Source organism: Solea solea, chromosome 4, assembly GCF_958295425.1.
Source record: "Solea solea chromosome 4, fSolSol10.1, whole genome shotgun sequence".
In the NCBI taxonomy this organism is placed as follows: Eukaryota; Metazoa; Chordata; class Actinopteri; order Pleuronectiformes; family Soleidae; genus Solea; species Solea solea.
In genome coordinates, this window is record NC_081137.1 from 14,833,918 (window position 1) to 14,846,557 (window position 12,640).

Below are 12,640 nucleotides of genomic sequence, written 5' to 3' on the forward strand. Positions count from 1 at the left end.
CAAACATAACATCAATATTGTTACTGGATATTACTTTCCACAAGTCAAGTTCTACAATGGGGATAAAATCCATTACCACTCTGTTAGATCTGTACAGGTACCTTGAGTGTGTTGTAGAGACCTTTGAGGGCCAAGGACAGGACCCAGGAGGCCTCCACAGCATCATGTGAACCATTATCCTGACTGGCCTGCAGTAGGTGGCTGATGATGGAGGTGAAATTACTCAAGTAGCGGCTGAGCAGTGTCTTTGGGCACTCTTGGCCCTCTGGCTGTCCTGGGAGAGTGGCTGTTGTGGAGTCCTGAGACTGAATGAGTTGGTAGTCCTTCACTATAAAAGAAGGAACAGCTCAGATAGGACTAATTCTATGTGTACATCAATGTTGTTGTTTGCATTTTATAACACTAACCTGTTTTCCTCTTGCGAGTCTTAACATCAACCACTGCGGCATGGTTCTTTTCTGTGAAGTGTTTGAGCAAAATCATGTTGTGCTGCTCATTGGCGTTGTCGATAAACACCGTCTGAGTGCCCACACACAGCACCTGACGAACATACGCACACAGAGAGGAGTCATTCTATGATCTGGAATACTGGAAATAGGTGTAGAACCCAGTGAAGCAGTAACAAGTGTATTCTCCCTACCTCAGGGAAGCCAACCAGCACCAGCAGGGTGAAGAGGTTAGTGCGTTTGAGAGTTTGTGGCAACTGCTGAACGCAATGGTCAGTGAAGGCAGCAATGACTGGGCTCCACTCGGGACAAGCATTCAGACAGTGTAAAATATCTGCAACTGTGCAAGCCCAATCCAGACCGATGCGACTGCACAAGAACGGAAGATAATTTCACATCAACAAATGACAGATGGCAACTGTTTTTTCACAAAGATCTTGGTAAACAAAATAAGATCCAAACTGAAATGTTTACAGTTAAAACCACATAGCTGCTTCATGCATGTTGACACTGTTAAAACTGAAACTATTTGGACAAACATTTGGCTTTCATCAAGGTGGGAAAATATCACTTTTTCTGGACACAATAAAATCCATGTAGGTGCCAACAAGTGCAAAACGTATCAATGTCTGCAGCTGTGCCAGCAAGAAAAACTTCCCTGCTATGTGTTCGCTTTATATTACCTGTCTAAACAGATGGCTCCGAGGCTGAATAGCAGCTGTGTTGTCTTCCAACCCTCAGTGTCTGAAGTGACCCTCTCTCCTTGTGTCAGCAACTCATACTTGTCAGCCAGTGCTTCTGTAACAGCAACGTCGGCCTCCAGTGGAGGGACTTGGAGCAGCAGCTGACCCAGCAGCCCCAGGGTGAGGTGGTAGGTCTCGTTGAGAGAACCAGCATTGGAAATGATGGCCCTGAAAAGCTGGGGCAGGATGGAACTCAGACTGCGAAGAGACAGTGTCCTGCCCTGAGGATACAATAAATAACATTTAGACTACATTACACAATTTGATGAAAGTGAATAAGTTAAGCTAGCTGGCTGCTGGATATGACTTCATTACTATGACATCAATTTCTACAGTATCTCACTTTATATAAAATCTATACCATAAGTACTGGTCTTTGATTTTGACATACTGGTTTGGCTGGTGGCAGCATGGCTGCGAGTAGTCCCAGGATCCTCTCTCTGGAACACTCTGAAAACACATGCTCCTGAAGGGGAACCTGTGGCACCCTCCCATCTGTCTCCTTGACAAGTTCAGATGATGGGGAGTTGACTGTTCCTGGTCCAGATTCTGAAGCTGAAAGTTATAATAAAACATACATGATTAATGTAGTCGACTGAGGGACAGCCATAACCAGCCTTACAATCAAAGTGGTGGAGGTAATCTATGTTCTTACGTCGGATCACTGGAGAGAGAGGATCCTCACTGGATACGGAGGGTGTCTGGCTAAGACTCGAGGAATCCAGAGTATCTTGAGTAACCAACTTGTTTTTCTCTCCCTCTACGGTGCTTGGGGGTGACAACACTTCAGGGGGAGCAGGGGCAGGAGAGCCCACCTCTTTCAAATTTTTCTCCTTTCCTGGTGGTTTACTCTGGTGGAGAGAGGACAATTTGATAGAATAATTAAATATTCTGTACAGTTGCATGGAAATTTGAAAACTCCTGGTCAAATAACAAATTAGTTGAAGCAAAAACAAGTTAAAACCATATTAGAATGAACTCAATAAAAAAATTTAATTATCATATCAATCAATATTTAATGTGTATTAAACAAATATCCTTGCTCGGACTGTAATATTATTATTTTAAAATGACTGTGGTTTGTTACCGTGTCCTTGGGTGATGAGGGGGAGCAGATCGCTGCAGTGCTGCCAGGAAGAGAGGAGGTGTCAGTGGCTGTGCTGAGCTCCTGAGACGACTCAGGAGAGACTGGACACAGCTCACTATCAGATGCCGATTCAGTGGAAGACAGCAGCGCAAGCAAAGCCGAGGAACGTAGACCTACACAGAGAGAGGCATTGAAAAGTTGGCCTTAAAATGACAGGTATAAGAGTCAGAAGACAGTATGTGACAAACTGATTTAAGCAACACCCCTGAACAATGATGTAAGCTAGAAGAAAAGATGCAAGTTTAAAAAATCTTGAGTATTAATGGCAGGGGAAGTCTTTTTTCAGGCAGGTAAAAACAAAGGTTTTCATTTACAGTTTGATGAGAAGCTCAACAAGACTGTTGTGTCATTGCTGTAAGTTTGCCAGGTGACCAGCAGGGGTCAATGCTCCCAGATAAGAAATAATCTAACCATGTTATTGTTTTTATGTTTTTTAAGGTTGAACGAAGCAAGACTAGCCCATTTCTCTTTTTTGGGGGGTTGCGTTAAACTAACAGTCTGCTCAGTCTAGCATCACATTTAGCAATATATTTACAAGGGTGAAATTTTCTCAACTAAATCTTGACAAACTAATTGAATTTAAATATACTTTACTCATAAAGTACAAGACTGGGGTCATTAATAGTTTTATATGCCTTTCTGAGGACCTGTTCTGAATAAAGGTGCATGGGATATTTTTGTGTTGGGCCAGTCATTTCTAAGATAACAACTGTAAGCCAATTCATGTCTTTTTGACACAAAAATTAAACCAGCACATAAATCAGTGGTTTAGGATCTTTCAATACAAGAATAATACAACATTATTAATACTCTATGGTCTAAGCAAGACCTTGTTGTTTAAAAAATGGCAACATAATTCGACATAGGCCTCACCTTTTCCTGTTTGCCCCTTGAGCAAACAATCAGTGATGAGTTGTGAGCAGCGTGTCTGCAGGGCTGAGGCCTCACTCAACGTGCTGCTGTCCAACATCTCTCCCTCCATCTGCCTCTCGCTGCTCAGTTCTGATGTGTACAGGGCCAACGCAGCAAACAGGAGCCACGAGTAGTTGTGGATGTAGGGCTGGATCAGACGGTGACGGTCGCTGATTCGTATGGTCACCATGGGGTACACTGTGATCCGATGGGTGGGCAGATGGCTAGAGACGGGAATAATAAAAACACCATTAAGTTGAAAGGTCTGAGGTAAAATACAGCAAAAAAAAAAAAAAAGGTGTAAAGTTCAAATGTTTCACCTGTCAGGATACTTCTTAGCATTATAACACCCGAAGCACAGGTCAAAGTCTTCACACACGTTGCAGTTGATCCTGCTGCCAACAATGAGACCCTGGCAGTGGTCACACGCATATTCCATGTTCACCATCTCATGGTCATCCTCGTGGCCTTCAGGTTTGGCACCACCTAGTTCAATGCACACACGTCCACATTTTTATTTTATCCATCTTACGATTAGTGCAAGTACCACGGGTGTATGACTGAGACAGTGAAGTGTGTGAGCTCACTCAGGAAGCAGGTCTTGCAGAGGTCCATATCCATGCACTGCAGACATCGGTAGCGGTGCCACGGTGCCATCCTCTCACAGCCGTCACAGGAGATGACGACATTGAGCAGGTCACAATAGCGTGCAATGAACATGTGCATCTGTGAATAAGGCCAGGTGCATTTGTTTTTCAAAAAAAACATTATCATCAAAACATCAAGTAAACCTTTGCACACAGACCCATGTGCAATCATTTTTTAAACATTGAATTACCTGAATCACACACCATGTTAAATTTGATATATTGCGTCATAATTATTAACCCCAGCCTTTACCATTAGTATGCATGGGTTTGTCTTGTTAAACAGAGATTTGACAAAATTTGAATATAATGCTTTTAAACACTTTCTTTCAGTGAGATGCTTTTGTGTTAACACACAACACATATGCACATAAGCATGGCAGAGCTGCTCGGGCATGGCTTTAAACCCATAATGTTTAAATGGAAGGTTGTTTTTCATTACAAGACCTACAAGCCTATATCTGCTCTGTCATGCACAGGGAAACAGAAGAAAGCAGAGCAACGAAGCACTTAGGGCATGTCAAGTTTAACAGTGTGGGCCTTTTGTTTCCCTGGTTTATTTAATGGTTTACTAATGGTTGCCCTTTTATTTCTTGTATCACTACATACACTTGTATATGCAATGGAATGTACATTACCTTTCTCCTGTCTTCTGTGGACTCCTCCTCATCTATTTTGTCGTACCACTTCTCAAACATCCCGTCCATACACTCATCCATCCACTCCTGGTTCTTCTTGTAGTCTGCAATTTCATCTTCCTCCGTCCACTGACTGATGGTAAATTCAAACCACAACAGAATGAAATCACATCTGCAATATGACTACAATTTCGGGAAACTATTAAATATCTTTAAAAGGCTTTTCGATAGCCATACGAATGTTAACACAAGGAAATGCAATTCATTTCAATAAAGGGATTTTACCTGATGGCAATGTCATGGACACTGATGTTCTCCTGGGACATGCTAAGTAGGAGGTCAGGAAGCTTGATGTTCAGGAAGAGAGGTAGGTCCTGCAGCTCCCAGCTCATGTCTAGAAGGTGCAACAAGCATGTCTGCACACATGATAGGGCTGGAAGCAGCGCTCTGGAGAAAAGAGTTGCTGGTCACTATTCACTACAGGATAAACGCTTGGAATTACACAAATCACTTAAATTCTGTATGTGAACATGGTAGGGTTCCAAGGATAAGAGCTTACTTCTCATTGAGGCTGCTGAAGCCTTGTACCGCTTCTACAAGCATGAGCATCAAATGATGGTAGGAACGCCGCACCTCCTCTCCTAGCTTCTGCCCACTGTCTGACAGGTGGGAGAAATAACTGAAAAAGACAAAGTCAAAGGAAAACACTTTACTTCAAATACCTTTGAAAAAGACAATTTTAGTCAATGGTAACAATCATCAGAGACACACGTTTGGTATCTCCAATATTGTCCTATAAATGTATCGTATACGATACATTTTTAAGACATACGTTCAGATCAAAACAAAGGACCCTATTTATCTATTAACCTACACCTTATAAAATTGACTCTCTGTGTATAGCGATGCTTAAACTTGTGTCACCTGGAGACATTCCTGCAATGCACACAGGAGGTGATTTATTTATGTTGAGACAGACGAAGGCAACACCAACATTAGGCTTGATTGGACTGTTAAGCAGTTTTGTAACATTTGTAAAGAAAAGATCCATATAAATAAAGTTTAGTATGTGTATACACTGCCGCTGTATACATATAAATGCTCCCACAGTCAGGTCTGATAGTCTTGTTTGACAGAGCCAATTTCCAATATAGAAATAAAGTTAACATTTCTGTTGATGAAGGCCAAACAGAGGTTGAATAATAACATAAAAAACATCACAGTTTTAAACTGAAAAGATTTCCTGTGGATGTACCTGGTGAAGTCTTTCTGGCATGCCACCAGTTCTTGTAGGAATAAGATGCAGGGGGCTTGGAATAGATGTGGCTTTCCAAGGGAATGCAAACACTGCTGCACCATCTCAAGGACCTTGCACACACTCAGAGCCTGGGCTTTGTTCAGAGAGAGTGTCTGCAGAATGCTAAAAGAAGAGGAATCTGTTAACCTAACCATGCATGTGACAAATTACACTAACATAAAATGCAAAAGACAGTAACCTTGCAGTTGTTAGAGCCTGGTCCCTGATAAAGTTTAGTATGTGTTTGAGTATCGGGTGGCGATCCTTGACGGAAGGAGTCATGTGGGGCTCCTCCATTGATCGGCAGGACAGGAGTCGTAGGCGTGCCCGACTGAATGGGGGTTTACGGGGGAAAGCTGAGGGTGAGGCTGGGTCTCCTGTCTGAGATGAGAGGCTCTCTGTGGAGCCTCTGTGGCCTTGCCTGCTGTGCACACAAGTAGTACAGTTTTGGACTTGAGCACCGTGGGAGTTGTCCTGTGCAGCCTTGCTCTCACTGCCCTCATCAACCCCTGTAGTCTGAGCTCCTGGAGAGGAGCTGGGCTGGAAGTCTGCTTCCACGATCGAACTGGAGTGGAAGAGTGGCACACTGCTCCCCCCTGCAGATTTAAATGACTCACTGTCCTGGTATGTTACTCCACAAGGGGCAAATCTGAACAGTAAGAGGCTCTTCTCGATACACATCTCAGCTAGAATGAAACAAAATTACACAGTCAGAAATATTCAGGAGCTTATCTTACGAGTAAGAGAACAAACATGGAATTTGGATTTGCATTTTCTAAAATCCTTACATAAAGTCTCCGCAGTAACCTCATCAGTAACCCCTTCATTCTCATCAGGAACATTCATTTTGCCAACTAGGTGTCGCTGCTTCATCTCCAGCTGACAGGGAAAAAAAACACATCATCAGCACAACAGTCAAGTAACGCAAGCATAAAGAACTTGAGCAGCATATAATCAAAGATTATCACTCACCATCCACATTCTGATGCTGTCTGCTAATGAATACACCTGCACAAACTCTTCACTAAGACAGCACTTGCAATCCTGATTAACTACACATTTGGAAAAAAAAGAAACAGAGATCAACAAAGTGAGTCCGCTAAAATAATCCATCATGTGGAATGAAAATCTAAAAGACAGTGATAAACTGTTTTTATTCTGTGGCTACCAATTACAGTCAAGTATTACCATATGTCATCAGGGCTTGGTTGAGGGCCGGTGTGTGGTAAACCATAACTGCCCAAATGGCATTCACAGCTTGGTCCGTCTTTGACCCGGCTGCAATCTCATTCCTCATTGTCTGTTTTCTGCAGGAGTGCATGAGTGTCTTCATCAACTCTGTTCTGCTGTCTGTCATTTCCTGTGAAGGATTCCATCGAGCAAAGTCCTCCAGGAAGCTCATTACATCATCAAGAGACCATGTATTTGTCTAACGCACAGGAAAAAAAAAAACAGACATGGAATAATACTGACCAGCTGAAGAAATGGAAAAATTAACTGTAAGACATGAAGCAGAATTGACTATACCTGATCTGAGTGTATTTTCTTCTGATTTGTTTCACACAGGCCGTGTCGCAGAATGGGTTTCCACAAAGGAGATGAGTGAACATGGGACATTTTCCCTGATGGAAGCTCTTTAATGGTGCGTATCTCTGGAATAGAGAAAACACCACAAATGTCAGCATAGCAGTCATAAAAAGTCTGCAATTGCTCGACTACAACATCATTCTGAAACACTCTGGAACATACTGGACCATCAAATAATTTCAGACAGTATATTTTGCAGTTTAGATCTTGTCAGTTAAGATTAGAAATGTTCCAACTACGGTCCAGAGAGACAGTTTAGAACACAGAGATTACAGTATTTAGTAAAATAAATAAAGCAATAAACAGTTTTACCATGAGGGGATTTCAGTGCAAGAGTTCTAGATGCAAGACGACCCATCAGACGAGCCACAAGCAGCTGAAGGTCTGACATCCAGGAAATGGTGATGTCCGGCAACCCCATGGCTGTCACAGTGAACTTATAACCCCACTCATTATTATTGCTGTCAGAGTGGAAGAGGAACTGAAGCTGAGGGCCAGCATCAAACGTCACTTTCTGGAGGAGCAACGTGAAACAATGAATATACTGTATATATAAAAGGAATTCAACAACAATAGTGTTTCATATGGGCACAAATTCATAAGTTTCCCATATCCTACCTTTGGCCACTTCTCAGTTCCAACTTTCATGTCATAGCGAACTTTGCCACCTCTAGAATCTGTAAATTCTAGGTAGTCATATCTGTTAACACAAAAAGCATACATGATGGGTAAGTAAAATCCTCACTGTGGGTTATAAAAAAAATGTAATTAAATATTTTACATAAATCACCTCTTCTCTGTCTCACAGCGCTCATCGAACTCGACCTCAAAGGACGTAGCACCGGGACACGCAAAGATGGTGGTCTCATGGCGGCTGTTCTCATAGTTGTGAGGAGATTCCATGTTCCAGGTTCTCAAAACCACTGGCTGCTGTGGCTGGTGCCAGCTCTCTTGATCCACCTAACAGTGCAGAGCAACATTGCAACTTATAGCAAAATAATACACATTTACAACCAGAATGCCTCAGTCTAAGACATCTAAATCTGTAGGTTATAAAAAATTAAGGAACATTTCATAATTTCTGATGATGGCCATTTAAATAGTTACAGTAATGCTACTGAACTTCTCATACCCCATGCACTAAATGCTGGACAGTACTTTGCAACGAATCTCTTACAGTGGGATGGGACACTGCATTCATGCAAAGTCAGGAGCATTAACATCTAAAGTTGAAGTGGACTGACCTTTGAAAGTATGTCTCCGGTGTCAGTGGTCAGGTTTTTGAAGAGCTCAACAAGGGAGGAGAAGCTCTTCAGCAGCACACTGTGAGGGATGTCCAAAGAACACAGCTCCAGGAAGAAGATCAACTACCAGGACCAGAAAACATTTTATTAACACATTCACATTTGGCAGATCAACAAGAAAATCTGTGCCAGAGTGCATTTCAAAATCCGTTACCAGTTGTCTGAAGACTGTGGCTAGGATGGAGTTGCCAAGTTTGTCAGTAATTTCAGCACCAGTGTATCTCTCCAGGAGGGAAAGAAAGGCAGTCTTGACATTTCCCAAGAACTGATCCACATCTGTTGAGAAGGCAGGTTGATAATTACTTTTTCTATTCTACCCTTAAGCTGAAACTGGTATCTGTTAGATTACACTGATCTTCACTAATCCACTACTCCACCTCACATTTTGATTTGCACAAAAAAATGAAAATTCCAAAAAACCTTTTATGTTTTTTTTTGCTTGAGGAAGGTCGAAAAGTTGGTTTATCAATTAGAGCTAAATGTGAGTAAGTGCTATGGAAAAATAATTCAGTAAATAAAGGATAACGTTTTGAAATCACAAGACTGAAGTGATATTCCATCTTCCGGAGGCATGTTGCATGGACTAATGAGGAAACCACAGCATCCCTCCACTTAGTGCAAGAAGCAATTATTACTACTAATAATAGATGGGAAGCAGCAACAGTATGCTTTATCATCACAAGCTTGCTTGGTGCTCTTAAATTATATCATCAAGTGCCTCTTTAGCCTTCTGTGTTAACCTGGACTTTTGCACCACCTACTGCTTACACTGGTTACTCTGGATGTTTTTTCAACAGCAGTGGATTGGAAACACAAATTAAGGCACTTTTTCTTTTACTAGATTTTTGAAAATGTGGACAAAATTTGCAATGCATCTTAGTGAAAAACCTAGCTACCATCTCTGTATCTCACATTTTAGCAGGATGTCTCTTGCCAACTCCATGGCGATAGCTGTTGAAGTTCCTCCTTTAAGCTGCAGGTAGCACCAGGAGAGCAGACTTCCTTGCAGTGCCCAGAACAAGGACAACAACACCGCCCTGCTGGCTCCACTACTCCCATCCACCATGATAACTTCACACTGAGAGATGGGAGACACATCCAACAAAGCAGAAAAATAGATAAAAAAAACATGTAATTTTTACACCAAGGCAATATAAGACAGTGAGGGTAGTTGATAAATAGTAAACAAGATGATGAAACATATGAGACTTAGCCTTTGCGATAGAAGTGTTACCTCTCGGGTTGCAACCAGAAGCAGTGTCTCCATGACTGACAGCATGGGGCTGATGTCAAAATCTGCAGGAGCTCCTTTAGGTGGTAGCAGAAGAAGGCCACTTGGATCCTGATCACTACGTAGTAAAAAACACTGATGTGTTACTGATCCATTGTGATTTGTGATGAGAAAGTCTGTTTGTTTACATTCCTACAGCATACCTACCTGAAGTAATTACAGAGTGACTCAAATGTCACCTTTACTGACTCTGGCTGATCCTCTTCAGTAATATGTTTCTAAACAAAGAACATGGATTATATCACTATTATTATAGTGCTGTTGTTATCATATTGTTATCATTATTAATGTTAGGCCACTAACCATCATGTGGAAGAGTCTGTCTCGTCGTACGCGTTTATCAGGAAAGAAAACAGCAGCACCATTAAGAATGGCCTTGACTGCTTCACTGTGCAAAGCTTTCTCCACCAATGTTTCACCCACTGGATCGTCCACAACTAAAACAAACATAATAAATATTATCACAACATCCAGCTCAAACCTTTCAAATCACAGCCATTTCTAGTTACCACCAGTGTACCCCAAGGTTCTATCCTGGGGCTACTTCTGTTCATAATCTATCTACTAACTCTTGGCCATAGCCTCCATGCATTTAACATCAATTTCCATTGCTATGCCAATGACACCCAGCTCTACCCATCAGCCAAACCTAACTCCTACCTCCCACCAAAGTCCCTCTCCAATTGCCTTCATGAAATGAAATAGTGGTTCTCTTGCAATTTTCTCAAATTGAATAGTGATAAAACCTCTCACTGGCTCCAAATCAGAGTTGAAAGTTTTTCCATTCCAATTCATAACCCCTCCGTTTTCCCTCCCCTCAGGTTTAAAGTCTGGGTGTCATCCTTAATAGCACTGTCATTCCAAGCTCATATCAATAAGCTCACTCAGTCTGCATATTTCGTAGGCGACATTAATTGCCTCCACCCATCACTCACGCCCTGTCGTGCTGCTAAACTAGTTTACACCTGCACAAACTACTGTAACTCCCTTCTCTTTAGTCTCTCTCTCTCAAGTCCATTCCCAAACAAAAAGTTTTTGTTCTTAGATTGTTTTACCATTGTTCATTTTAAAATCTGCTATAATAAAATGGATCATTATTACTATTATTATTATTTAACACAGATTCTCTCAGACATCTAGCATGACATGCTACTATCATCAAACAAGTCACACGAGAGAAAATTCTCCTTTTAATCAAATACTTTTCCTGATGTTTTTCATAATTATTTTAATAAAGCCTTTTATCAAACCCCCTTTAGATTTATATTTTTTGAGGGAATCCTAACTAAGACAGCTCACCATAACATAATTACAAAACAGAATAAATCAGAAGAACATTTTAAAAATCAACATAGGAAAACAAATATATTCATCAACGTCTTAAACTTGAATGAAAGCGAACATGTCCTTACTTTGGCAGAGGTGAGTGTAAAATTCACACACAGCCTTAACGGAGTCATTCAGAGGCTCTTCACTGCTGGACGTGGATGGACAAGCTGCTGCTGCAGCACCTTCTGCATCCGGCCCCCTACTCTCCTGTGCGCCCTCGTACTCCAGTGGGTTGGGCAGCACAGGGAAACAGTTTTCCATCAACTGGAGCAGCAGAACTCTACTCTTCAACACCTCTTCTCCCTCACTGAGACAAAGAAATTAGCTTTATACAGGCCTTACCTCAATATGGCTTAAAATGGTAATAACTGATGTAAAGGGCATACAAACACAAGGTGCCATTTTACTCACATTTCTCTGAGTTTACTGTAGAATTTCCAGAAGAGGTTGAGGTTGAGGCCACTGAAGTCCAGGAGACATTTCTGCTTGAATTGAGAAGTATTCTACAGAAACAGAGGATGGATTAGATTGTTTTTAGATCTTTGTTTGTGTAACAACAGATCCTTTTAAAAGTGCAGGAAAAAAAAACAAGTACTTATACTCATACTGTCCCTCAAGCAGTGATCAGTAGTTACCATGTCTCGTGTAAGCTGCTGAACGAAGAAAAGTGTCTTGTTAAGAAGACAAAGGCCAGTGACAGCCTCACAGTCGAAGCGCTCTCCCTTTAGACTGAGGTCATCCAGGTCCCCCAGCTTCTCCATCCCAGGACACAAGTAGCCACTAAAGCTGATGGACTGTACACCGAGACGCTCAGCAGAGTCCTGCCTGGTGCAGAGGAATTTCACCATCAGGAACTAGAAAGACAAAAAACAAACAAACAGTTTAACAATTCAAGGTGTAGATTCATTTCCATAAAACAGCTGGGAACTAAAGTTTTCAGTAAAGTGTTTAAACTGGAGAAGCAACGTGTGTTTGACTGACACATAACACAATGCCTGTGTTTTCTATAATGACATAACACTCCACCCAGTGCTTTGGTATGAGCCTAACATGACGTACATTTACCAGTTGTGACCAACAACAAACTCTATGGTTCAGTGAAATATGATATATGGTATGGTATAATGTTTCACATACTCAGAAAATATCCAGTAGTAGAATAAGTTCATCGTTTATTTTCCCCACTGTGGGATTTGCTAACCACAAGAAAAATACTATGTTATTTTAAAAAAAGAATAAAACTACTCAAGGGGTGAGATACAAAATATGACAGTGAGGTTTAAATCATTACAGGCTACT

The 12,640-nt window shown here is 41.5% G+C and overlaps 1 protein-coding gene across 1 annotated transcript in view; it reads right to left on the reverse strand.

The window, feature by feature from the left end:
• zzef1 (zinc finger, ZZ-type with EF hand domain 1) overlaps positions 1–12,640 on the reverse strand; it is a 30,461-nt gene that overhangs the window by 11,356 nt on the left and 6,465 nt on the right. The window contains exons 13-43 of the mRNA XM_058626909.1: positions 11,977–12,195; positions 11,753–11,844; positions 11,425–11,648; positions 10,316–10,449; positions 10,160–10,230; positions 9,956–10,070; positions 9,634–9,799; positions 8,876–8,997; positions 8,662–8,784; positions 8,208–8,377; positions 8,036–8,117; positions 7,730–7,931; positions 7,358–7,482; positions 7,019–7,259; positions 6,803–6,882; positions 6,619–6,709; positions 6,030–6,516; positions 5,789–5,953; positions 5,093–5,212; positions 4,819–4,980; positions 4,534–4,666; positions 3,836–3,974; positions 3,569–3,734; positions 3,210–3,472; positions 2,277–2,449; positions 1,845–2,040; positions 1,581–1,744; positions 1,130–1,410; positions 641–815; positions 408–540; positions 102–328 (exon numbers count right to left, since the gene is read on the reverse strand). Of these exons, the coding sequence (XP_058482892.1) occupies positions 102–328; positions 408–540; positions 641–815; positions 1,130–1,410; positions 1,581–1,744; positions 1,845–2,040; positions 2,277–2,449; positions 3,210–3,472; positions 3,569–3,734; positions 3,836–3,974; positions 4,534–4,666; positions 4,819–4,980; positions 5,093–5,212; positions 5,789–5,953; positions 6,030–6,516; positions 6,619–6,709; positions 6,803–6,882; positions 7,019–7,259; positions 7,358–7,482; positions 7,730–7,931; positions 8,036–8,117; positions 8,208–8,377; positions 8,662–8,784; positions 8,876–8,997; positions 9,634–9,799; positions 9,956–10,070; positions 10,160–10,230; positions 10,316–10,449; positions 11,425–11,648; positions 11,753–11,844; positions 11,977–12,195 (5,241 nt within the window). The remainder of the gene's footprint in view (positions 1–101; positions 329–407; positions 541–640; positions 816–1,129; positions 1,411–1,580; positions 1,745–1,844; positions 2,041–2,276; positions 2,450–3,209; positions 3,473–3,568; positions 3,735–3,835; positions 3,975–4,533; positions 4,667–4,818; positions 4,981–5,092; positions 5,213–5,788; positions 5,954–6,029; positions 6,517–6,618; positions 6,710–6,802; positions 6,883–7,018; positions 7,260–7,357; positions 7,483–7,729; positions 7,932–8,035; positions 8,118–8,207; positions 8,378–8,661; positions 8,785–8,875; positions 8,998–9,633; positions 9,800–9,955; positions 10,071–10,159; positions 10,231–10,315; positions 10,450–11,424; positions 11,649–11,752; positions 11,845–11,976; positions 12,196–12,640) is intronic.